Source organism: Eleutherodactylus coqui, chromosome 1, assembly GCF_035609145.1.
Source record: "Eleutherodactylus coqui strain aEleCoq1 chromosome 1, aEleCoq1.hap1, whole genome shotgun sequence".
Taxonomy (NCBI): Eukaryota; Metazoa; Chordata; class Amphibia; order Anura; family Eleutherodactylidae; genus Eleutherodactylus; species Eleutherodactylus coqui.
Genome location: NC_089837.1, coordinates 8,289,486 through 8,315,312, shown reverse-complemented (window position 1 = coordinate 8,315,312; position 25,827 = coordinate 8,289,486). Strand labels below are relative to the sequence as shown.

The 25,827-nt window shown below is 48.3% G+C and overlaps 1 protein-coding gene across 1 annotated transcript in view; it reads right to left on the bottom strand.

Annotated features, from left to right (window-relative positions):
• The window catches only part of LOC136613174 (vomeronasal type-2 receptor 26-like), a 57,773-nt gene that overhangs the window by 13,024 nt on the left and 18,922 nt on the right, over nt 1-25,827 (bottom strand). The window contains exon 3 of the mRNA XM_066594331.1: nt 11,459-12,271. Within this exon, the coding sequence (XP_066450428.1) occupies nt 11,459-12,271 (813 nt within the window). The remainder of the gene's footprint in view (nt 1-11,458; nt 12,272-25,827) is intronic.

Genomic DNA, 25,827 nt, shown 5'->3' with positions numbered 1-25,827 from the left:
CAGAATACTTCTCAAAAGAGAAATAGAGTGATGTGCCTCTTGAGGAGACTAAAAACCTCTATGGCGTTTTTTTCAAGAGACCCATTTCAAAGAAGCGGCTCCCCAGAGATTCCCCCCCAAAATGTTTGACAGATGGTTCTTTAGCAACCATCCTAGGAGTGCTTCAAAGGGGGTAGCAATTGCACTACATCCCTCACTACCCTTTATCGAGACAGGGAGCCTCTCTGATCAAGAAGGCTGTTTGTTATTTTTAAAGGGCAAGATTCTGTCAGAAACTTTTACGCTTGCCAATCTTTACGTACCTAATAAGAACCAAGTGTCCTGGCTGATAGAAGCACTAAAAAAACTCTCAGTCTTTGCAGAAGGCAAAATAGTCATAGGAACAGACCTTAATCTGACACTAGACCCTATTTTAGACGCATCTTCTGGGAGATCTCAGATCTCTCAGAGAGCGCGAAAAAGACCCCATAAGGCCCTGAGTGAGTTAAAAATCTCTGACACCTGGAGGACCTTGAACCCTACAGATAAGGACTATACTTTTTACTCTGCTCCCACAAATCTTTTCAAAGAATTGATTACATTCTCACTTCCACATCACTAATCCAACACCTAGAATATGCTAACATAGGAAACATAACCGTCTCCGACCATGCCCCGGTCACAAGCTCTATCAGCTTGGCCCCTCCATCGCACAAGACCTGGAGCTGGAGACTAAATGAAACAATCCTAGAGAACCAAGAAGCTCTGGAGAATATCTCCACCCATTTGAAAAACTATTTTAAGGAAAATCAATTAAACTCAGAAAAACATCCCTTAGTGTGGGAAGCCCACAAGGCATATATAAGAGGCATCCTTATTTCTATCGGCTCCGCACAGAAAAAACAAAAGCTCAAAAGAATAGAGGACATTCTAGCACAAATCTCCAAATTGGAACAGGTATCTAAACAAAACAAAGTAAAAGAATCCCAACCAGAAATAACAAGCTTAAGAGAACTCATTAAAGATATACTAAATAGTAAATTCGCAAAATCTTTCCTATATTATAAACATCAACTTTTTGCCCATGGTAACAAGGGAGGCCGACTCATGTCCTCCTTAATAAAAAATCTAGAGGAAAAACACACATACATAAAATATCTGACGCAGAAGGAAAGACACACAGTGAAACCCCAAAGATAGCAAAAACTTTCCAAAAATTTTACTCACAATTATATAACCTGAACCTAGGAGAAGGACAAACTAACGAAACAAAAAACAGGAAACTAAGCGAGTTGCTTGCCTCCCTGGACCTTCACCACTTAAACCAAGCGGAAGCAGACTCCCTTCGGACTCTGTAACGCCCCCACTGTGTTTCAGGGTTTTATGAACGCAATTTTTCACGACTTCCTGGGGGTATTTCTGGTCATATATCTTGATGACATCCTGGTGTATTCTACTGACTGGGATTCACATGTGCGGCACCTGAGGTTGGTTCTGAACCGTTTGCGCGAGTATCAACTGTTTGTCAAGTTGGAGAAATGTACATTTGGGTCTAAACAAGTATCTTTCCTTGGTTATGTGATTTCACCCACGGAAATTCAGATGGAGTCTGATAAAGTAGCAGCAATCTCCCAATGGGTCAGACCAGACAACCTCTCCAGCGGTTCTTGGGTTTTGCACATTTTTACCGGAAATTCATTAGGAATTACTCGGTTATTGCTCAACCCTTGACCGATCTGACTAAGAAGGGGGCTGACTTGGTAAAATGGTCGTCTGCAGCCCGAGAGGCCTTTAGTCATCTAAAAAGGGCATTTACGACTGCCCTGGTGTTAATACAGCCAGATGCGCGTCTACCGGTTTTTAATTGAGGTAGATGTATCTGAGTTGGGGACAGGGGCAGTATTGTCGCAGGAAGTCAGTGGGAGATCTGGGTATAGCCCATGTGCGTTCTTTTCGCGGACTTTTAGTTCAGCAGAACGCAACTACGACGTGGGTAACCGTGAGTTACTGGCAATCAAATGGGCTTTAGAAGAGTGGCGACACCATCTTGAGGGTGCTAGACACCCTATTACTGTATATACTGATCACAAGAATTTGGTATATCTTGCCTACTAAAAGACTCACAGCTCGTCAAGCCAGGTGGGCGTTGTTCTTTGCCAGGTTTAATTTCGTCGTGACATATATCCCAGGAGCGAAGAACGTGAAAGCGGACGCCCTGTCACGGAGTTTCGGGGTGCCGGAAAGTGAGACTATGACCCCCAAGAATATCTTGGCACCTGGCGTGGTGGTGGCAGCTGTAGAATCTAACTTCGTCTCTCAACTACAGAATGCTCAGCAGGACGCTCTTTCGGGGGTGCCGGAGGGCAGATGGTTTGTGCCAGAGACCTTACATCTTAGAGTCATGGATGAATCTCACTCCTCGGTTCTCGCAGGTCATCCAGGGTTTCAGAGAACCTTGGATCTTTGTTCTAGACACTTCTGGAGGCCAGGCATGTCTCAAGAGATCCGCGACTTTGTTAAGGGATGCTTTGTCTGTGCACGCAATAGGAATCAGTGGCGTCGTCCAGAGGGCCATCTGAGACTGTTACCGGTACCTTCTAGTCCGTGGTCGCAGTAATCGGTAGATTTTATCACTGAACTACCAGAATCCCAGAAGTGCACCACTATCTTAGTGGTGGTCGACCGGTTCTCAAAGATGGCACATTTTGTGGCGTTAAAGAAGCTACCGTCGGCAAAAGAGTTTGCCAAGATTTTTGTAAAAGAAATAATTTGCCTACATGGGGTTCCCCAAAATATTGTATCTGATCGCGGGGTTCAGTTTGTGTCGCAGTTTTGGCGTGCCTTCTGCAGAAACCTGGGAACGTCGCTTTCCTTCTCCTCAGCATTCCACCCGCAAACTAATGGTCAGACTGAGCGAAGAACCAAGATTTAGTGCAATATTTACGGTTGTTTGCTAGCGAAAAGGCTCATCAGTGGGCAGAGTTCCTGCCGTTGGCAGAGTTTGCACTAAACAACCGCCCTTGTTCTTCCACTGGGGTATCTCCATTCTTTTGTGTATACGGTCAGCATCCTCGCTTCCTTACTGCAATCCCTCTGTCTGTCCTGCAGCGGATGTCGCCACAGATACGCTTCGGGGAGTATGGAAAGAGGTACAGAAAAACTTGGAAGCAACGGGGACTCGTATGCAGTTGCGTAGTGGGAAGGGTCTGTCTGTGTCTGAACATTAAAGGGTGGGACAGAAGGTATACCTGTCTTCTAGAAATCTCAAATTGAGGGTCCCATCCTTGAAGCTAGCGCCACGTTACGTGGGTCCGTTTGTCATCACATGTGTGGTGAACCTGCTCGCCTACGAACTGGGTTTGCCAGCTACATGGAGGGTTCACAGGGTGTTCCATAAGTCTTTATTGAAACCTTTTGTCTCTTCGGTGATGAGATTCACCTGCCATTCCTGTCAGTATCCTACCCTGTTCCATTTTGGTACGCCAGCGTCCCTCCTCGGTCCCTAGCGAGTGTAGGGACCGCCACCCAGTTGCCCGCATGGGGTTAGCCAGGAGTGGAGGCAGGTAGGCAGGGACAGGGGTTGCGGGTAAGTTCTAGGGCAACCCAGGCTGGCGTATCATCGTGTAGGATACCATAACAGATTCAGTCCGTTCCTCACTCCGGTACGGAGTTCCACCTGAGCAGGACAGGTGCTGTATATAAATTGTTGCAGCTGACTAGTTCTAGGGAGATGTCCTGTGTGAGCAGCAGAGGATGTGAGAGAGAGCCCCAAGCTGGAGACACTGCACCACGCTGCAGGGAGGGTTTGCTGTGGCTATGCCAACTTGAAACCAAAGGACTTTTGTGTTTGCTATTGCTGGACTGCTGATTTAAAAGGACTTTCCTTATATCTTTTTGTTTTCTGGGGACTACCAGTACTTTATGTTATGTTTTGCAAGCCTGAATAAAAGACAAGACGTTCAGCATTAGGTCGTGGCCTGGTGTGTTTCCCACTGCACGGCTACAATACATAGACAACCAGAGCAAATCAATAGTGTTCTGCAAAAATACTATGAAGTACTTTACAAAGCCCCAACTCTGAGCGCAAATAACGGGCAGAGTTTCCTGAACTCCATCTCCATGCCATCCCTCCAAGAATAAGAAATAGAGTACCTCAATGAGGACATAACAGAGGAGGAGGTCAAACTCACCATACAATCGCTACACAACAACAAAGCTCCAGGCCCAGACAGGTACTCAGGGGGATTCTCGAGAGCTTTAAAAGACGAAGTGAAACTGCACTCAAATATTTCCTAGTCTGCTGCAAACTACATCATTTATACTGTTCTGTGTCTGCAGTGAATTAGACCGCGGTCTCACCGCTAAACAGTACTGTAATATACCGGGGCCACTGCAAAGTATTTCAGCTCTGCCGCTGTGCAGAGCATCCCACAATACCCTTTTCTTGGTGGGGTTGAGATCGCCGCAGTTACCAGCACTATCCACTGGCTTTAGAGTCTTCTCACATTCCACACAGCCTCTATAATCTACAAGTCTCCGTGAACGGTAAATTACCCCTATGTATCAGCGCAAGACAGCGCGTTACATTTTTCAAGTCACAGCATAGAGCCTTCGCTATCTACAAGTCTCTGTGTGCGGTGAATTAAGACCCAGTTGTCAGTGCTGTACAGTGGAGTAATTTATTTGGGCCCTGCTCTATTCTTAATCGGCCATGATGAGGAGTAGGGGTAAGGGTCGAGGACGTGGAGGTGGACGCGGACATGGACGTCCAAGTGAGGGTGTGGGCACAGACCGAGTTCCTGGTCCAGGTGAATCACAGCCGGCTGCTGCGGGATTAGGAGATAGGCACGTTTCTGGGGTCCCCAGCTTCATATCACAATTTATGGGTCCGCGTGGTAGGCCTTTATTACAAACAGAGCAGTGTGAGTAGGTCCTGTCGTGGATGGCAGAAAATGCATCCAGCAATGTATCGACCACCCAGTCTTCTATGCAGTCCACTACTCCCGGCCAAAAGCAGCAGCAGGACAGGTTGGAAGAAGTAGTGGAGTGGCCAGGGGTAGAGGCAGGGCAAGAGCAAAGAGTCCCCCAACTGTTTCCCAAAGCACCCCCTCGTGACAAGCCGCCGTACAGAGGGCTAGGTACGGACACATGGACAAGTACTGGCCGGCAGGGCCACTATATTTCCCTGACGGCACATTGGGTGAATTTGGTTGAGGCTGGGACCGCTCATGTCCTACCCACAGCCAGAATAGCGGGTCCTACCTCGGTGCTGGTACCTGCGGCTTTTTATGCCACCTCCTCCAAACCCCCCCCCCCTCCTCCTCCTCCTACGTAACCTATACCTCTCAATTAAGAAGTGTGAGCAGCACGTCACCAGCAGTCGGTATGGCGCGGCAGCACAGCGGTGGGCAAGCGTCAGCAGGCTGTGCTAAAACTAATCAGCTTAGGTGACAAGAGGCACACGGCCCCCAAACTGTAGCAGGGTCTGACAGAGCAGACGGACCTCTGGCTTCCTCCACTGAGTCTCCAACCGGGCATGGTCGTGTGTGACAACGGCCATAACCTGGTGGCGGCTCTGCAGCTCGTCAGCCTCACACACGTGCCATGCCTGTCCCACGTCTTCAGCGGTTTCTGAAAAACTACCCCTATTTGTCTGACCTGCTCGGCAAGGTGCGCCGCGTCTGCACACATTTCCGCAAGTCCACCGCGGACGCTGCCACCCTGAGTACCCTGCAACATCGGTCTCAGCTGCCAGAGCACCGACTGCTGTGCGATGTGTCCACACGGTGAAATTCTACGCTTCACATGTTGGCCAGTCTGTATGAGCAGCTTAGAGCAAAAGTGGAATACCAACTCCAACATGGGTGGCGTAGTGGTAGTCAGCCTCCCCAATTCTTTACAGAGGAGTGGGCCTGGATGGCAGATATCTGCCAGGTCCTAGGAAACTTTGAGGAGTCTACCCAGATGGTGAGCGGCGACGCTGCAATCATTAGCGTTACCATCCCGCTACTTTGCCTGCTGAGAAGTTCGCTGCTAAGCATAAAGGCTGACGCTTTGCGGTTGGAACAGGAGATGGGGGATGACAGTATATCGCTTGATAGCCAGACCAACCTCATGTCTATATCTCAGTGCGTTTTGGAGGAGGAGGAGGAGGGGGAGAAGCAGGAGCAGGAGGAGGAGGGTGAAGAGACAGCTGGGCACACTGCTGCAGAGGGTACCCATGCTGCTTGCCTCTCATCTGTTCAGCGTGTATGGGCTGTGGAGTAGGAGGATCTTGAAAGTCATCTTCCTAGTGAGGACAGTGACGTGAAGAGAAAAGGGGTACGAGAGTAATTCAATACCACAGGGCCCTGGTGGAAAAAGTGATGCTAAACTTCCCATCTGACAGCGCTACTGGCAGAACACGCAGTTCCGAGGGCCAAGTAGCAGGGGAGGCGCAGGCAGGGGAACACTCTCCAAGGCCTTTGCCAGCTTTATGGCTCCCCAGCAAGACTGTGTCACCACTCCCCAGTCAAGGCTGAGTTGGAGGGAGCACTGTAAATAGATGGTGAGGGAGTATGTAGCCGATCGTACCACCGTCCTCCATGATGCCTCAGCTCCATACAACTATTGGGTGTCAAAGCTGGACACGTGGCACAAACTTGCGCTGTATGCCCTGGAGGTGCTGGCTTGCCCTGCCGCTAGCGTCTTGTCAAAGAGGGTGTTTAGTGCAGCTGGGGGAATCCTCAAGGACAAGCGTATCCGCCTGTCAACTACCAGTGCCGACATGCTTACACTCATAAAGATGAACAAAGCCTGGATTTCCCCAGACGTCTCTTCTCCACCGGCGGAGAGCAGTGGAACCTAAAGATTCTTTTTGCTGCAACCGCAGATAAAAGCACTCCTCTCTATCACCGGGAAAACGGGGCATTTCTCTTTGTCAATCTGTCTCTGACATTAGTCCTCCTCCTGCTACTCCTCCAGAAACAACATGTCATCGCGCTGAACGGCCAAATTTTCTGCGGCCCAAAAGGCTCATCTACATTTACCAATGTTTTTACAATTTTTCAAAGTTTCAAAAGTATTAATCCTTTAATATGAACCAATTTTTTCAACAGGGCTGCCTACAGGCTCTGTTACAAATTAAGCAACAGTGAGCTGTATCTTTCAAAAAATATTTATGGGTTTCACCTGCCCTTTTTCAGATGTACACTTGTCCTCTTGGTACACTTATTTTTCGGGCCCACGCCTACACTCTTATCCAATTAAATTTCTCGGCCTTCGCCTACACTCATGGTACTCCAATGTTTCAGAGGTTGGCCTATACTACAACTACAGAAATTTTACTGTTGTCTGCCTGCCTATACTTCTGCTACAAAAAAGTTACAGGGGTCTGCTTATACTGCTGCCACTTAAATGTTACAGGGGTCTGTCTATACTGCTGCCACTTGAATGTTAAAGGGGTCTGCCTATAGTTCTGTGACATAAATGTTACAGGGGTCTGCCTAAACTGCTGCCACGTGAATGTTACTTGGGTCTGCCTATACTGCTGCCACTTAAATGTTAGAGGGGTCTGCCTACACATCTGCCACAAGGATGTTACTGGGGTCTACCTATACTGCTGCCACTTAAATGTTACAGGGGTCTGCCTATACTTCTGCTACAGAAATGTTACTGGGATCTGTGTATACTGTTACTACAGAAATGTTACAGGGGTCTGCTTATACTGCTGCTACAGAAATGTTACTGGGATCTGTCTATACTGTTACTACAGAAATGTTACTGGGGTCTGCCTATGCGTCTGCTACATAAATGTTACTGGGGTCTGCCTATACTGTTACTACAGAAATCATACTCGGCTCTGTCTATACTGTTACTACAGAAATGTTACTGGGGTCTGTCTCTACTGTTACTACTGAAATGTTACTAATACTGGGCTCTTCCTGTACTGCTGCTACATAAATGTTACAGGGGTCTGCCTATACTGCTGCTACATGAATGTTACTGGGGTCGGCCTATACTGTTACTACAGAAATGTTACTCGGCTCTGTCTATACTGTTACTACATAAATGTTGCTGGGGTCTGCCTATACTGTTACTACAGAAATGTTACTGGGGTCTCCCTAGACGTCTGCAACAAAACTCTTACTGGGGTCAGCTTATACCTTTTGCTATAGCAATATTACAGGGGTCGGTGTATACTATGGGTGCACTAAGTCTTCCCATCACGGTGTGCTACCTATCTGGCCCCCCAAAAAAACACTGACTGACTAGGGCATGCATTGTGGGCCGAGGCCAACATGTATTTTCTCTCACGTTACCTCAGCTATCCAGGGCACTGCAATGGGATTTCTTTATGTACCGTCTGTGGGTTCCTGGGAGCCACCAATGCTGTGGGTGCACACAGGCTTCCCATAGCGGAGTTGTACCTGCCTGGCACTTTAAAAAAAAACAACACACTGACTAGGGCATGGAGTGTGGGCCGAAGCCAACATCGATTTTTCTCTCATGTAACCTCAGCTATCCGGGGCACTGCAATGGGATTTCTTTATGTACCGTCTGTGGGTTCCTGGGAGCCACCAATGCTGTGGGTGCACACAGGCTTCCCATAGCGGAGTTGTACCTGCCTGGCACTTTAAAAAAAAACAACACACTGACTAGGGCATGGAGTGTGGGCCGAAGCCAACATCGATTTTTCTCTCATGTAACCTCAGCTATCCGGGGCACTGCAATGGGATTTCTTTATGTACCGTCTGTGGGTTCCTGGGAGCCACCAATGCTGTGGGTGCACACAGACTTCCCATAGAGGTGTTTTACCTGTCAGTCCCCAAAACACTGACAGACTTGGGTAGGGTGCAGAGTGCAGATGGTTTACCCCTTGCGTTGTCGATGAGGTATCCGACACCCAAACAGAATGAGTAGTGTGTGGACACATGGAGTCCCCATTGTTAGGTCACTCACAGCACTTTGGGCCACACAAGGTGTTTGCTGGGACAGAGGCTGACACAGGGCCCGCTCACATACTTCCCACACCGAGTATTGCTGCATTGTGGAGATGTGTAGAAGTACTGGGCTGGCAGCGGACTCCCCTTTATGCCCACGTTTGCAGCTCCTGACAGAGGTGGCACAGGATTGGAAATAAGATTGAACGTCAATCTATTATCAATTCTCAACAGCATTGTGGGCTATCGCCCACACTTTCAAAGAGGGTGGCTGGCTCGCCCTGCCAACCCTCTGCAGTGTGTGCCTCCAGTTCCTCCTCATGGCAGACGCACTTATAAATAGACATGAGGGTGGTGTGCCTATGAAGCCAGTGTGTGGCATGAGGGCAGCTGAAGGCTGCGCAGGGACACTTTTGTGCGCGCTGCGGACGCAGGGTCGTGCGGGGGGGGGGGGGGTGTTGGGCAGCATGTAACCCAGGAGAAGAGGCAGCGGTGTGTCCCGCAGGCAATGATTGTGCTTGGTTGGAGCTATTGTGGTGCTTAGCTAAGGTGTGCCTTGCTAATGAGGGTTTGTCCGAAGTAAAAATTGTTAGGGGGGGGGGGGGGGGGGCCCACTCTTGCCGCTATTGTGGCTTAATAGTGAGACCTGGGACCCTGAGATGCAGTCCTGCATGTTGCCCCTCGCCTGCCCTATCCGTTTCTGTGTCGTTTCCATCACTTTCTTGGGTTTTCCAGATTTTCACAAATGAAAACCTTAGCAGAGCATGGGTCATATACAAAAATTCTCCGGGCGCCAATTGACTTCAATGGGGTTCGTTACTTGAAACGAACCCTCGAGCATTGCGGAAAGTTTGACTTTAGCAACGAGCACCCGAGCATTTTGGTGCTCGCTCATCTTTAAACCTGAAGTTTTAAATATCCTTCTAAAATAAAGTAAACAGATGGAAATAAATATATTATCAAAAATGTGTACCACATGTTTGCACATATTGGAGATATTGCAGTTGAAAATATGAAAAAAATATAATTTTCCCCCTCAATTTTCCTAGTTTTGGCACTTTTAGTAAATATACACACATTCGATGCATCTTTTTTTGTGGAGAAAAAGCAATGTCAGAATCGCTTGGATCTGCAAAACCTTTACGGAAATATTCCCTGTTAAAGTGACACATGTCAGACAGGCTTGGTTACTAATTGGTTAAATTAAATGTGCCCATACACCATCAACTACTGTTGGCTGAATGGCAATTGTGTCCCTCAGGTCCATTTGGCTTGGCTGGGCATTCACGTGTTTAGCCGAGTTAAGTCACAGCCAGACAACTTTCTCCATAAGAAGAAGAGAATCAAGCATTCCTGATACTTTTTTTTCCAATCCCATCTGTCAGAGGAAGTTGAGCAGCCCACATAGAAATAAGAGACTTGTCTGGCCCGGCTGTAATAAAAAGAAGTCACTGAAGCGGAGGAGATCCCAAGAAAGGGAGTATGACGTATTCACTGTGTGGGACCCCTAAAATATAACCTTTATTTTAAATATTATTAAAAAATCCTATGAAGGACCAACATGAAAGACCAAAACACAACAAAAACAAAGACATTTTTTGACTCAATTTTTTGACTAAGGTCAAAAAAAACAAATTAATGTCCAAAACAAAGGAGGGAACTTGCCGGTGCCACGGAGTCCCCTGTTTTGATTAACAAATACTTCTAGTCTTCTGCAGATAATTTATGGCGAAGACCAGTATCAGACATCGGCAGTGACTCTCCACATACAGCACTGCAGGGAGGTCTGCATGCCTGTGGAGCAGAGGCGATCAGGTGAATTGCATAGCTATGTTACTTATTCTAGTTTGTGTGGCGTTCTATTCTTTGGGTTTAGATACAGTTCTATCTATTTAGTTGTTCAACAAGTTTCGTCATAAAGGACTCATCAGTAACCATAAGCTGAATTTAGCTACAGAACTGATGATACAACACTATAGTTGGCATGCAGTATATAGATTGTATATATATCTCTGCCAACAGCTTGTGAATAAAGTGAATGTTAGGAGAGGGAGAACATCATTGGCAGTGCAATATAATGGCAGTAGGTACACAACACTGGTGAATGTGCCAACAATCAACTATATTCTCTCCTTAGTCAGAGCACCTAGATGGTGAGTGAGGAGACTCAAAAGGCCATTCATGCTCCTTTGGGTAATATGCAATTAAGGGAGATAGAATAATACCTCCACAGTACCATCTTCCAATAGGTGGCATTGTGGAGGTATTATTCCATCTTCCTTATTTGCATATTACCCAGAGGAGCATGAATGGCCTTAAGAGTCTCCTCACTCACTGTCTAGGTGCTCTGCCTAAGGAGAAAATATAGCATTTCTGACCCCCATCCCAGGCTTCTCACTAGCAAAGCCAGACTCCTACTGTGCACTGATAAAGGGCAAATACACTGAAACAGCTATTTGTACATGGAGTCTGGCTTTGCTTTTAATTCCCAGCTAACAAACAATTATTGATGGAATAATAAAATGATGGAAGGTTGGGCACTCGCATTTTGCACTTACCAGGTGACTGTACTTATAATTTATCTCTGCAGATTGACAGTTCCTGGTGACGCGTAGATCATGTAGAGCCTGAGCCAATATGTACACAGCTTTATAGACTCGGTCGGAGAGTCCAGGGTGTTGAAAGTTATAAAAGCTTGTGACCCTTTCTGTGCCTGTACAGTTATGAAGAGATTTCTTGTATATGGACTGAAGTATTGAATTCATTTGAGGATCTCCTGATAAACAGTGGACATTTACCAACCAAATATGAGCCAGTAACATGTCTTCTGGATGATTTACAGTCTGGAAACTTTCGTAGAAGCTGCTCATATCTGGAAGAGGCAGCCGAAAAGGTTCAAGAGCCAAACTCCCATTTAATGCTTCTCTGTGATGTTCTATAATAGCTGCCATTAAAGCAAATGGAGGACCGAAGACCAGAGTCTTATCCCGCAACACAATTCGTAATGCGTGTAACCAATCTGCAAGGTATACAGAATACGTCCCACAGAGTATGATAACCTGGGCTGATGACTTGCTGATGATCTCCATGTTTTTTCTTTCTATCTCATGTATAGCATTTAAGCTCACACGCTTTACTTTTATGGTGTAGGCCACACAGATTTCATTCATGGTTAGATATTGTGTCAAAATCTGAATCTCCTCATTACCACTGTCATCGTCTGAAGATACAATCCCAACCCATGTCCATCTAAAGAACTTCATTATCTTGGATAACACCAAACAACTGATCTGGGCACTTTGACTGGTTCTGTAAAAAGTTGGGTAGCGATGTCGATCATTTAAAACAGAACTTGTTGCCCCATAACTGATCTATAAAGAGTAATGATATAAAACAAGTATTAATGCCAAATAAACAGCCTAGAATCTAATGGAAAACCAAAAGAAATAGAAATGATTGCTGGTATGAAATAGCAGCCTAGCCCACACATAGGGCAGAACCTCCGCTCTTGGACCCTAACTACAGATAGAAGAAACAGTAAATGAAGCCCATGCATTTCTGCACTGATTATAAAATGTGGTCTGGTTGTATCTAAGTTACAATTATAGACAGACACAATGGGGAACATTTTCTGCAAGGGCCGTTTGCACAAAAATGTTGTGACTTCTAAGCATTCTGTGTCAGCCCTACAACCTTCTTTGAAAAGAGGGTCTGGCTTGTTGGGAGGGTGTACCAAGAAACTTATGCCAGACGCTGGCATAAATTATGCCAGAAATGTGGGCCTGTTGGGAACAGGCATACATTTCTGTCAAGGCACACAGAGGATGGGAGTATGCACTGAGTGCCTAAAGAAGCATGTGTCTCATGTATTCAGCGCACCGTGCGCACTGGAACATTTTCCTAAGCCCGGTGCAGGACATGCCAGCTTAGTAAATTTTTCCCAATGTGACTACTAACACACATACAGCTGTATCAGTCATGGCTTACACTGAACACATTAAGTAATCATCCACAGTGCAGGGAGAAAATGTAAGTAAACCCCTGAATGTAATAAACTGTAGATCCCCTTTAGCAGCAATTACTTACACCAAATGTAAGCAGCTTCAAATAGGATTCCAGTAGCTGCAAAAAATATGCCTGCAGACAATCCACCATCAGGGCTACAGGTCATATCTCATCTTACATTATTTTGAAACCCTACTTATCTAGATCCTTATAGGCAGGGTGATTGCGCTGTACTATCTAAACTAGTCAGCAAGAGGTTGAGCAAGTGCAGCGTCCCGTACAATGACCCCAGACACAGGGCATACATTTAGGAGCTGGGAGGACAAGATGCTGGCTTGTCACAGGGGTACTTACCTTGTTCCCTTCCAGAGGGATACATATATCCTCAGCCAGGGCAGCGCTGGGCCTCTTGCAGACACCCCTTGGAAAGGGATGCCCAATAAACATAGCGAACCGTGATTGAGGTGTTGTCACATGTGACGCTACTATTCCGTTACACACTGGAATGACCTTTGGCAGATAATAAATGAGCCACAGACAGATATAATGTACCTCAGGTCCATGGGAACTGTCAGGGCTTGGCGAAACTTTACTTGAAATAAACTTCCAACAGTACAAGGCAAAAAAAAAAAAATATTCCAAGTGCAGGCATTAAGACAGACTTGAGTAGAAGTACCTCCACACGGCGATCCCAAACTTTAGGGCGCCTGTGTGTGTACAATTGAAGATGTGTACCGCCACCCTGGCAGTCCCAGACTTCAGGACGCTCAGGTGTGAACAATTGAAGAAGAGTAACTCTACGTGGTGATCCCAGACTTCAGGACGCTCACATAGGAAGTTCAGACAATAACCAGAGTACCTCTGCACTGGGCCTTGGACAATTAGACTCACGTTCAGCTCATGCTCTCTCTCCTTTGGGGCTCACTCCTCTAGTATTGATGGTCCTTTCACAATGGGAAACCTCTCCTCCTCTTCCATCTTCACCACATGAGGTTTAGGGCTCACACTCAAGCATATACTGTGCCACTACACAAGAACTTAAGCTTCATACAGCCAGGTGTTATGCTTCCATCTACTATTTAGCTTAGCTAACCTGGTCCTAGCCCTCTAGGTTCAGGAACAGCCTTAGCTGCGTGACCTGGTTGTTCTAAGCTAGCCTAAAAATGATTTTAGGGTGCGCGTACTCCTCAGTGGGACTTACTTTTTGTGGTTATACTAACTACAAGGTGAAGGTTGATATAGAGCAGACATTGAGAAATGGGGGTCTAACATAGATAGTTTATTATCCCACCTCTCCCTCAGAGATTGATTTGAAAACCCAGTTATTTCTTCTTTCTCTTTACTTCCTAACCGAGTCTCTGTATGATTATATTATTAGCCGAAGGTTGAGAAAACTCTCACTATTTAACTGCCTACTTGGACCGAGTATTCATACAACCCCTTAGGTTGGGTCCTCTTACATATAGATCCTGTAGTTGATTCCTCCCTAAGGCCCCTCTGCCGTGGGAGCCGCCGCTGGGGAGCAGGAGCTGCCGCCGAATCTCTGACAGTCAGCCCTATCTGATAGATAGGCTGACCGAGGAGAATCGGGGCAATTTGTAGCATTTGCGAATTGCCCACCGCGAGCGGAGAATCACAGTGATTCTCCGCTCATGGACAGTGTGCGGGCGCTTTCCAAAGCAGTGCTATGGAAAGCTTCAGAGGGTGTGATTCACCAGCGGTTTACCGCCGGCAAAATCACGCCCGTGGACAGTCACCATTAAGTTTTCATTGCCTTTTTCTCTATTGAGAGAATAGGTTCTGTAGGTTCCTGATGAGCTGTTGTTATGGTGAAACGTGTCAAGCCATGAACCAACGTGTACTAAACCATGAATGAACTCCCTCTGTAAAGTAAAAATCATTCTAGGTTACATTTGGAAATCACAAATCAACTTATTGTTTGATCCAAGGATCATATTTTAGATCCGTGTTGAATGAATGAAGGCACTAAGACAATCCTGGCTCTGTCATTCTCAGTGTACTAACCTTACAGTGTAACCCACTTACTGGCTGGCATACCTTAAACCACATCTCTTTCCTTATACCAATCTTTGCTTTATGGGTCATTGTGTTCTGTATACTTTATAGGGATTCCTTCATCTTGGATACCAACATGGGTTTGTCTATGTAGATTTATGTAATGTGTATGTCTCAAAGTTTACAGCTCTGCACTTTTCAAACTTCATGTGTAGAGATGAGCGAGCACCAAAATGCTCGGGTGCTCGTTAATCGAGACGAACTTTTCGCGATGCTCGAGGGTTCGTTTCGAATAACGAACCCCATTGAAGTCAATGGGCGACCCGAGCATTTTTGTATATCGCCGATGCTCGCTAAGGTTTTCATTTGTGAAAATCGGGGCAATTCAAGAAAGTGATGGGAACGACACAGCAACGGATAGGGCAGGCGAGGGGCTACATGTTGGGCTGCATCTCAAGTTCACAGGTCCCACTATTAAGCCACAATAGCGGCAAGAGTGCCCCCCCCCAACAACTTTTACTTCTGAAAAGCCCTCATTAGCAATGCATACCTTAGCTAAGCACCACACTACCTCCAACAAAGCACAATCACTGCCTGCATGACACTCCGCTGCCACTTCTCCTGGGTTACATGCTGCCCAAACCCCCCCCCACGACCCAGTGTCCACAGCGCACACCAAACTGTCCCTGCCCAGCCTTCAGCTGCCCTCATGCCACGCCACCCTCGTGTCTATTTATAAGTGCGTCTGCCAGAGGAACCGCAGGCACACACTGCAGAGGGTTGGCTTGGCTAGGCAGCGACCCTCTTTAAAAGGGGCGGGGCGATAGCCCACAATGCTGTACAGAAGCAATGAGAAATATAATCCTGTGCCACCGCCATCAGGAGCTGCACACGTGGGCATAGCAATGGGGAACCTATGTGCCACACACTATTCATTCTGTCAAGGTGTCTGCATGCCCCAGTCAGACCGCGGTTTTTTATAAATAGTCACAGGCAGGTACAACTCCGCAATGGGAATTCCGTGTGCACCCACAGCATGGGTGGCTCCCTGGAACCCACCCGCTGTACATAAATGTATCCCATTGCAGTGCCCTGGACAGCAGAGCTAACGTCAGAGGAAATGCAGGTGGGCTTCGGCCCACACTGCATGCCCCAGTCAGACTGGGGTTCTTTAGAAGTGGACACAGATGCATTTACAACTCCCTGTGGACCCACAGCATGGGTGGCTCCCTGGAACCCACCGGCGGTACATAAAAATATCCCATTGCATTGCCCATCACAGCTGAGGTAACGTCAGATGTAATGGAGGTGGGCTAAAAATTAATTCGATTACACTGTAGGCGAGGGCCCCCAAAAATTGGTATATCAACAGTACTAATGTACCTCTGAAAAATTGCCCATGCCCAACCAAGAGGGCAGGTGAAACCCATTAATCGCTTTGGTTAATGTGGCTTAATTGGTAACTAGGCCAGGAGGCAGCCCAGTTAAAATAAAAATTGGTTGAGGTGAAAGTTTTAACGCTTTAATGAGCATTGAAACGTATAAAAATTGTTTAGAAACATTATATGACTGAGCCTTGTGGCCCTAAGAAAAATTGCCCGTTCGGCGTGATTATGTGAGGTTTCAGGAGGAGGAGCAGGAGGAGGAGGATGAATATTATACACAGATTGATGAAGCGAAAAGGTCCCCGTTTTTGATGGGGATACAGAACAATGCTTCCATCCGCTGGTGCAGCCTACGTATTGCTTAGGTATCGCTGCTGTCCGCTGGTGGAGAAGAGAAGTCTGGGGAAATCCAGGCTTTGTTCATCTTTATGAGTGTAAGCCTGTCGGCACTGTCGGTTGACAGGCGGGTACGCTTATCTGTGATGATTCCCCCAGCCGCACTAAACACCCTCTCTGACAAGACGCTAGCCGCAGGACAAGCAAGCACCTCCAGGGCATACAGCGCGAGTTCAGGCCACGTGTCCAGCTTCGACACCCAGTAGTTGTAGGGGGCAGAGGCGTCACGGAGGACAGTCGTGCGATCGGCTACGTACTCCCTCACCATCCTTTTACAGTGCTCCCGCCGACTCAGCCGTGACTGGGCAGCGGTGACACAGTCTTGCTGGGGAGCGATAAAGCAGTCAAGGGCCTTAAAGAGTGTTGCCCTGCCTGTGCTGTACATGCTGCCTGATCTCCGCGCCTCCCCTGCTACCTGGCCCTCGGAACTGCGCCTTCGGCCACTAGCGCTGTCGGATGGGAATTTTACCATCAGTTTGTCCGCCAGGGTCCTGTGGTATAGCAACACTCTCGAACCCCTTTCCTCTTCGGGTATGAGAGTGGAAAGGTTCTTCTTATACCGTGGGTCGAGCAGTGTGTACACCCAGTAATCCGTAGTGGCCAGAATGCGTGTAACGCGAGGGTCACGAGAAAGGCATCCTAACATGAAGTCAGCCATGTGTGCCAGGGTACCTGTATGCAACACATGACTGTCCTCACTAGGAAGATCACTTTCAGGATCCTCCTCCTCCTCCTCAGGCCATACACGCTGAAAGGATGACAGGCCAGCAGCATGTGTACCCTCACCAGTGGGCCAAGCTGTCTCTTCCCCCTCCTCCTCATCTTCCTCCTCCTCCTCCTCCTCCTCCTCCTCCTCACCGCGCTGAGATATAGACAGGAGGGTGCTCTGACTATCCAGCGACATACTGTCTTCGCCCGGCTCTGTTTCCGAGTGCAAAGCGTCTGCCTTTATGCTTTGCAGGGAACTTCTCAAGAGCATAGCAGAGGAATGGTGACGCTAATGATTGCAGCATCGCCGCTCACCACCTGGGTAAACTCCTCAAACTTTCCAAGGACCTGGCAGATGTCTGCCAACCAGGCCCACTCTTCTGAAAATAATTGAGGAGGCTGACTCCCACTGCGCCGCCCATGTTGGAGTTGGTATTCCACTATAGCTCTACGCTGCTCATAGAGCCTGGCCAACATGTGGAGCATAGAGTTCCACCGTGTGGGCACGTCGCACAGCAGTCGGTGCACTGGCAGATTAAAGCGATGTTGCAGGGTGCGCAGGGTGGCAGCGTCTGTGTGGGACTTGCGGAAATGTGCGCAGAGCCGGCGCACCTTTCCGAGCAGGTCTGACAAGCGTGGGTAGCTTTTCAGAAAGCGCTGAACCACCAAATTAAAGACGTGGGCCAGGCATGGCATGTGCGTGAGGCTGCCGAGCTGCAGAGCCGCCACCAGGTTACGGCCGTTGTCACACACGACCATGCCCGGTTGGAGGCTCAGCGGCGCAAGCCAGCGGTCGGTCTGCTCTGTCAGACCCTGCAGCAGTTCGTGGGCCGTGTGCCTCTTATCTCCTAAGCTGAGTAGTTTCAGCACGGCCTGCTGACGCTTGCCTACCGCTGTGCTGCCTTGCCGCGCGACACCGACTGCTGGCGACGTGCTGCTGCTGCTGACACATCTTGATTGCGAGACAGAGGTTGCGTTGGAGGAGGAGGAGGAGGAGGAGGGTGGTTTAGTGGAGGAAGCATACACCGCCGCAGATACCACCACCGAGCTGTGGCCCGCAATTCTGGGGGTGGGTAGGACGTAAGCGGTCCCAGGCTCTGACTCTGTCCCAGCCTCCACTAAATTCACCCAATGTGCCGTCAGGGAGATATAGTGGCCCTGCCCGCCTGTGCTTGTCCACGTGTCCGTTGTTAAGTGGACCTTGGCAGTAACCGCGTTGGTGAGGGCGCGTACAATGTTGCGGGAGACGTGGTCGTGCAGGGCTGGGACGGCACATCGGGAAAAGTAGTGGCGACTGGGAACTGAGTAGCGCGGGGCCGCCGCCGCCATCATACTTTTGAAGGACTCCGTTTCCACAACCCTATACGGCAGCATCTCCAGGCTAATAAATTTGGCTACGTGCACGTTTAACGCTTGAGCGTGCGGGTGCGTGGCGGGGTACTTGCGCTTGCGCTCAAACACTTGCGCTAGCGACGGCTGGAGGGTGCGCTGAGAGACATTGGTGGATGGGGCCGAGGACAGCGGAGGTGAGGGTGTGGGTGCAGGCCAGGAGACGGTAGTGCCTGTGTCCTCAGAGCGGGGTTGGATCTCACTGGCAGGTTGGGGCACGGGGAGAGGCAGCGGTGCAAACCGGAGGCGGTGAACGGCCTTCGTCCCACCTTGTGGGGTGCTTGGCCATCATATGTCTGCGCATGCTGGTGGTGGTGGCTCCCCGGCTGATCTTGGCGCGACAAAGGTTGCACACCACTGTTCGTCGGTCGTCTGCACTCTCAGTGAAAAACTGCCAGACCTTTGAGCACCTCGGCCTCTGCAGGGTGGCATGGCGCGAGGGGGCGCTTTGGGAAACAGTTGGTGGATTATTCGGTCTGGCCCTGCCTTTACCCCTGGACACCGCACTGCCTCTTGCAACCTGCCCTGCTGCTGCCCTTGCCTCCCCCTCGGAAGACTTGTCCTCAGTAGGCGTAGCAAACCAGGTGGGGTAAGACACCTCATTGTCCTGCTGCTCTTCCTCAGAATCCTCGGTGCGCTCCTCCCTCGGACTTAATGCCCTTACTACTACCTCACTGATAGACAACTGTGTCTCATCGTCATCGGCCTCCTCACCCACTGAAAGGTCTTGAGACAGTTGCCGGAAGTCCCCAGCCTCATCCCCCGGACCCCGGGAACTTTGCAATGGTTGGGCATCAGTCACGATAAACTCCTCTGGTGGGAGAGGAACCACTGCTGCCCAATCTGAGAAGGGGCCCGAGAGCAGTTCCTGGGAGTCTGCCCGCTCCTCAGAATGTCTCATTTTCATGGAGTGAGGAGGCTGGGAGGAAGTAGGAGCAGCAGCCAGAGGATTCTGAGTTGCAGCAGTGGACGGCGCAGAACTCTGGGTGGACGATAGGTTGCTGGAGGCACTTTCTGCCATCCACGACAGGACCTGCTCACACTGCTCATTTTCTAATAAAGGTCTACCGCGTGGACCCATTAAATGTGCTATGAATGTGGGGACGCCAGAAACGTGCCTCTCTCCTAATCCTGCAGCAGTCGGCTGCGATACACCTGGATCAGGAGCTCGGCCTGTGCCCACACCCGGACTAGGGCCTCCGCGTCCTCGGCCGCGCCCACGTCCTCTAGGCCTACCCCTACCCCTCAGCATGCTGTATTACCAGGAATGCAGAAACACAACGCTGTAATTAAATGTGCCGCTTATTGGCCTGTGGTTGGAGGCTGAGTTCGCTTACGGAACGCCAGGAAATAATTTGGCGCAAGCCTGCTGTAACACTTAGCTGGCTGCGTATGATTTTGGAGAACTACTACCCCCAGCAGACACGGACCCAGAACACTGAGCACAGTGACAGGCAGGCCAAATAATTTTTTTTCCAATATTTTTTTGAAAAGGACCACACTGCGTATATTCAATCAATAATATATGCCTTCTGGCCCTGCCTACACAATTCTGTCCCTGGAGTATTACTGCAGGGCGCAATGCTCTGCACGGCCGATATACAAAAAAAAAAAATTAGCAACACTGCAAAAAGCAGCCTCCACAGTACTGCACACGGTTAGATGTGGCCCTAAGAAGGACCGTTGGGGTTCTTGAAGCCTACAATCACTCCTAACGCTCTCCCTGCCTAACCACCACTTCTGTCCCTGTAGTATTACTGCAGGGCGCAATGCTCTGCACGGCCGATATACCAAAAAAAAAAATGTGCAACACTGCTAAAAGCAGCCTCCACACCACTGCACACGGTTAGATGTGGCCCTAAGAAGGACCGTTGGGGTTCTTGAAGCCTACACTAACTCCTAACACTCTCCCTATAGCAGCTCCGGCACCAACAGCACTGTCCCTCAGCTATGTCACAACGCATCTGAGGCGAGCCGCGGGAGGGGCCGATTTTTATACTCGGGTGACACCTGATCTCGCCAGCCACTCACTGCAGGGGGGGTGGTATAGGGCTTGAACGTCGCAGGGGGAAGTTGTAATGCCTTCCCTGTCTTTCAATTGGCCAGAAAAGCGCGCTAACGTCTCAGAGATGAAAGTGAAAGTAACCCGAACATCGCGTGGTACTCGTTACGAGTAACGAGCATTCCGAACACGCTAATACTCGAACGAGTATCAAGCTCGGACGAGTACGTTCGCTCATCTCTATTCATGTGTGGGTACTACTCAGCTTCTATATGTGTTTTCAGCCTGAATTTTTAAATAGTTTAAATAACATTTAGTTTTAAATATGTCTATTCTGCGATGGGCTGTAGCTGCAAATAAGATTTACACAATATTGAGAAATGCTGGGCCATTTATCCTTGAAAATGTTTTACAGGTTATCATTATTTCTGGGATGCCTTTTGTGAACATCCCTCTTCAGTTCATGTCCCAGCATCTCTATGAGATGAACACCAGGATTGACTTTGCCATTCTAAAACATTTTTTTTTCCACTCCTGTTTATGTAATTACTTCTGTACTTTGGATCCTTGTCTTGTTGCATCACCCTTCAGTTTGAGGTCCTGGATGGTGGCCCTTACATTCTTATTTAAGCTTTTCTGATTCACCTTAAAATTCATGTTTTCCTCTGTGATCACATGACAAAGTCACCTGAGCCATGAAACCCCTCCATCATAGCCCTAAATCATGATACTTCCTCCACTATAGCCCCAAACTATAGTAGAAAGTGAGGTCCACAGCAGTTTAAGTTGATGCATAAAAACGTATTTTATTCCTCCATGTAGATCGCCGAAATCTACATGGAGGACTAAAATACAAAGATTTTATGCATCAACTTATGCTGCCGTGGAACTCACTTTCTACTATATGCTGTTTATGTGGAACTGAGATCTGGGTTCCCAATTTCGTAGCGTTGCATGGGATTTTGGTCCTGCCTTTGTGGATGTTGAGTGAGTGCTGCCTGAAAAAACCTTTTGCTTTTATCATAGCCCCAAACCATGATCCGCCTTCCACAAGGCTCCACAATTGGATGAGGTTTTGGTGTTGGTGTTGAGTGTTCTTTTTTACTTCAAATATAACATTGTGCACTTGTACAAATGGGTCTACTTCTGTCTCATCTTCCCAAATCAGTGTAAGTCTTAACAATGATTGGGAATAGGAAACTGAATCAGAAAAACAGCAGCTGTCTGTGGATGGTTTCCTGCCTTGGTCTTCTATTCCCAATTATTGTTAAGACTTGTGAAAAAGTCACATTAATTTGAAGGAATGCCGCCCTCCAATAGGTGGCGCTGCAGAGGTATTTTTCCATCTTCCTTATTTGGAAAATGGCATACTGAAAGGATAATGATAATATACAACTAGGAACATAGGAACTGGTCATAGCTGATAGAGATAACATTAATATGAAGCAAATTATAAACCCAAAAACACAAAACCAAAAACAACACAAAAGAAAAGAAGAGAGGAGGAGGGAATGCACCAAGAAATAGCTGGATCACCCTCTGGATTTTAAAGCAGAAAATGTGATCATTTGTGTAATACACACCGTGATCCTTAAAGGGGTTGTCCCGCGGCAGCAAGTGGGTCTATACACTTCTGTATGGCCATATTAATGCACTTGTAATGTACATTGTGCATTAATTATGAGCCATACAGAAGTTATAAAAAGTTTTTCACTTACCTGTTCCGTTGCTGGCGTCCTCGTCTCCATGGTTGCTGTCTAATTTTCGCCATCTAATGGCCAAATTAGACGCGCTTGCGCAGTCCGGGTCTTCTTATCTTCTCAATGGGGCTCCGTGTAGCTCCGTGTAGCTCCGCCCCGTCACGTGCCGATTCCAGCCAATCAGGAGGCTGGAATCGGCAATGGACCGCACAGAAGCCCTGCGGTCCACAGAGGGAGAAGATGCCGGCGGCCATCTTCACCGGGTAAGTAAGAAGTCACCGGGGATTCAAGTAAGCGCTGTCCGGTGTTCTTTTTTAACCCCTGCATCGGGGTTGTCTTGCGCCAAACGGGGGGGGGGGGGGAGGGGGTGGAAAAAAAAAAACCGTTTCGGCGCGGGACAACCCCTTTAATTTATTAAATCATGGGGGCGGAGCCTAACCGCGGAGAGAGATGGACGCTTAGAGCCTGCGCTGCATCTCCATAGCACAAGAAAAGGCATCTACCAGCAGCGATCTCACCTGAAAATGGGGAAGCTTGGAAGGGAGAAAGCAGGAGACCACGTGGTGACTCCCCGTACAGCCCGGGGACAAACAGATCTTCAGAGATTCCTGAAAGACAGAAGCTCCCGCTCTTCACATGCGGCAAGCAAGATGGCGCCGGCGGCAGCTTCGGCTCTGTCGGCAGCGCGGGAGGGAGAAGTCTCCTCGGAGGGAGAAGAGGATGAACCCCTCTCAAAAGGATTCATGAGGGACCTTCTGTCAGCAACTATGAGTCCCCTGCTTGCTGAATTAACAGCCATCAAGGAGGAGGTAAGGAGCTTGAGAGCTCCACGGCAACCATCACCACACATACGGGGGAGCTGGCAGCAGTAGTGAAGGAGCAGCACTCCCAGCTAAATAAGATGATCCTCATGCAAGAGGACCTGGAGAACAGGAGTCGCCGCAATAATGTTCGCATAAAAGGACTTCCAGAGTCCTGGGCGCCTGACGCCCTGCAGAAGGTTGTGATGGAGATTTTTGTGAGTTTACTGGGGGAGGACAGATCTGCAGAGATCATCATAGAGAGAGTGCACAGGGCCCTCAGACCACAACCGGCCACATCTGACCCCCCCAGGGACATAGTGTGCAAGGTACTGTCATTTCCGGATCCAGTGGCCATTTTGAATGTGGCACGTAGCTCCAGAAACTTGCAGTATGATGGCGCGACGATCCAAATCTTCCAGGACCTCTCCCCCTCTACTCTAGCCAAGCGCAGGTTATTGCGACCCCTTTTGGAGGAACAAAAAGCCAAAAATATTAAATATGCGTGGAAGGAGGATTAACATAAGATCCCCAGAGGACTTACAGGAAAGCTGGCATTTCTTGGGACTCGAACCCATAAACCTCCCCAACTGGCTCCCCCTCCCGGAACTGCCAAGGCTCCCGACTCTGCCTACATTGCCTCTGCAAGACAGCTGGCACACAGTCACCAACGCGAAATCCCCTCGTAGTAAGCAGAAAAAGAAACAAAGAGAGGAAAACACCGACGGAACCACCTGAAGTTTAAAAAAAAAAAAAAGCCAAGGACTCTGCTAATTCCCTAGCTATGGTTAAAGAACCAGTTGAATTCCTAAGTTTAACAAGGTCTCACTGGCGAGGCCCGGGATGATCTCCTAACGGGCACGAGAAGAAAAGTTCACCGATTTACAGAGTTCTGACGAAGCAGCCAGATTCCGCCAGTTGTAACTTTCTGGTTGATTCCCCCTTACTATGTTTCCCCACAAAAATAGTGCCTTATTGTGCTCCCCCGATTAGGCATTAGCTAAACTCTTCTATTTCACAGTTAAAAAATTCTCTTACCGCCCGGAGTATACGTCTGTGCTCTAGTAATTTTACGGAGCCCATTCGTATCTCATACAGCACTGAAGGTGCTGACTTGTTTACTTTACTTAACTTAACAACCATTTTTTGCCAATTGTACAACCTACCCATCCCTCTTCCTCTCCTCCCTCTCATTTTCCTAAACCTCCCTCCCACCCCAACCTCTAATACATAAACAGCTTCAGGTATCTGAGATACGGTCCAGACAGTGATGCCTGACAGCATATTCAGTGTCTTAGAGATTTACAGAGTGACTAATCTGTGCGCTGACTTCTGACTTTGATATCTTCATCTCCTAGTGTTCATAAAAGCATCATTCAATCTTACCAGGGAGCGATGGAGGGACCGGATGCCGCGGAGCCGCTCAGAGTCACATCATTCAATGTTCGGGGAATGAACTCTCCTCAAAAAAGGTACAGCATATCACAACTAGTCAAAAAATACAACACCAAGATCCTGCTCCTCCAGGAGACAGACTTTAAGGCCGATAAACATAGTCACCTCCCCGGGAAAAACTTTCCCCAGTGTTATCATAACACGCATCCTGTCTCCGCCTCTAAAGGGGTGTCAATCTTGATCCACAAGTCCATTTTTTTCACCCTAAAAGCTAAGTACTCTGACGAGCTAGGGAGAACGCTTTTCATAAAAGGCTCTATTAATAATGCAAAAATAACAATAGCAAATCTTTACGCCCCTAACTCGAATCAAGTAGAGTGGCTGATAGAACAGTTGAGAACACTGAAAGAATTTGCGGAGGGCCCAATTGTATTAGGAGGGGATCTTAACCTGTTCCTCAATCCCCTACTGGACTCATCAAAGGGTAGATCATGGATCTCCCAGAGACAAACCAAAAAACTGCATAAAATACTTCAGGAGATGAAGATCGTGGATGCATGGAGAACCATTAACCCCTCAGAAAAAGACTATACGTACTTTTCACAAGTACATAACTCGTTCCAGAGACTTGACCATATCTATGTCTCCCGGGAAATCCTGAACAAGGTAGTGAAAGCAAAAATAGATGCAATCACCATCTCAGATCATTCACCCATACATGTAGATCTTAGACTTACCGCAGAAGGACGCAGAGAATGGATATGGAAATTAAACGCCTCTTTATTGGACTCAGAACTGGAGAGGGACCGCCTCACAGGTCTGTTAGATGAGTTCTTCCTACTTAAAGGGGTTGTCCCGCGCCGAAACGGGTTGTTTTTTTTTCAATAGCCCCCCCGTTCGGCGTGAGACAAACCCGATGCATGTGTTGAAAAAAAAAAACGGATAGTACTTACCCGAATCCCCGCGCTCCGGTGACTTCTTACTTACCTTGTGAAGATGGCTGCCGGGATCTTCACCCTCGGTGGACCGCAGGTCTTCTGTGCGGTCCATTGCCGATTCCAGCCTCCTGATTGGCTGGAATCGGCACACGTGACGGGGCAGAGCTACAAGGAGCAGCTCTCCAGCACGAGC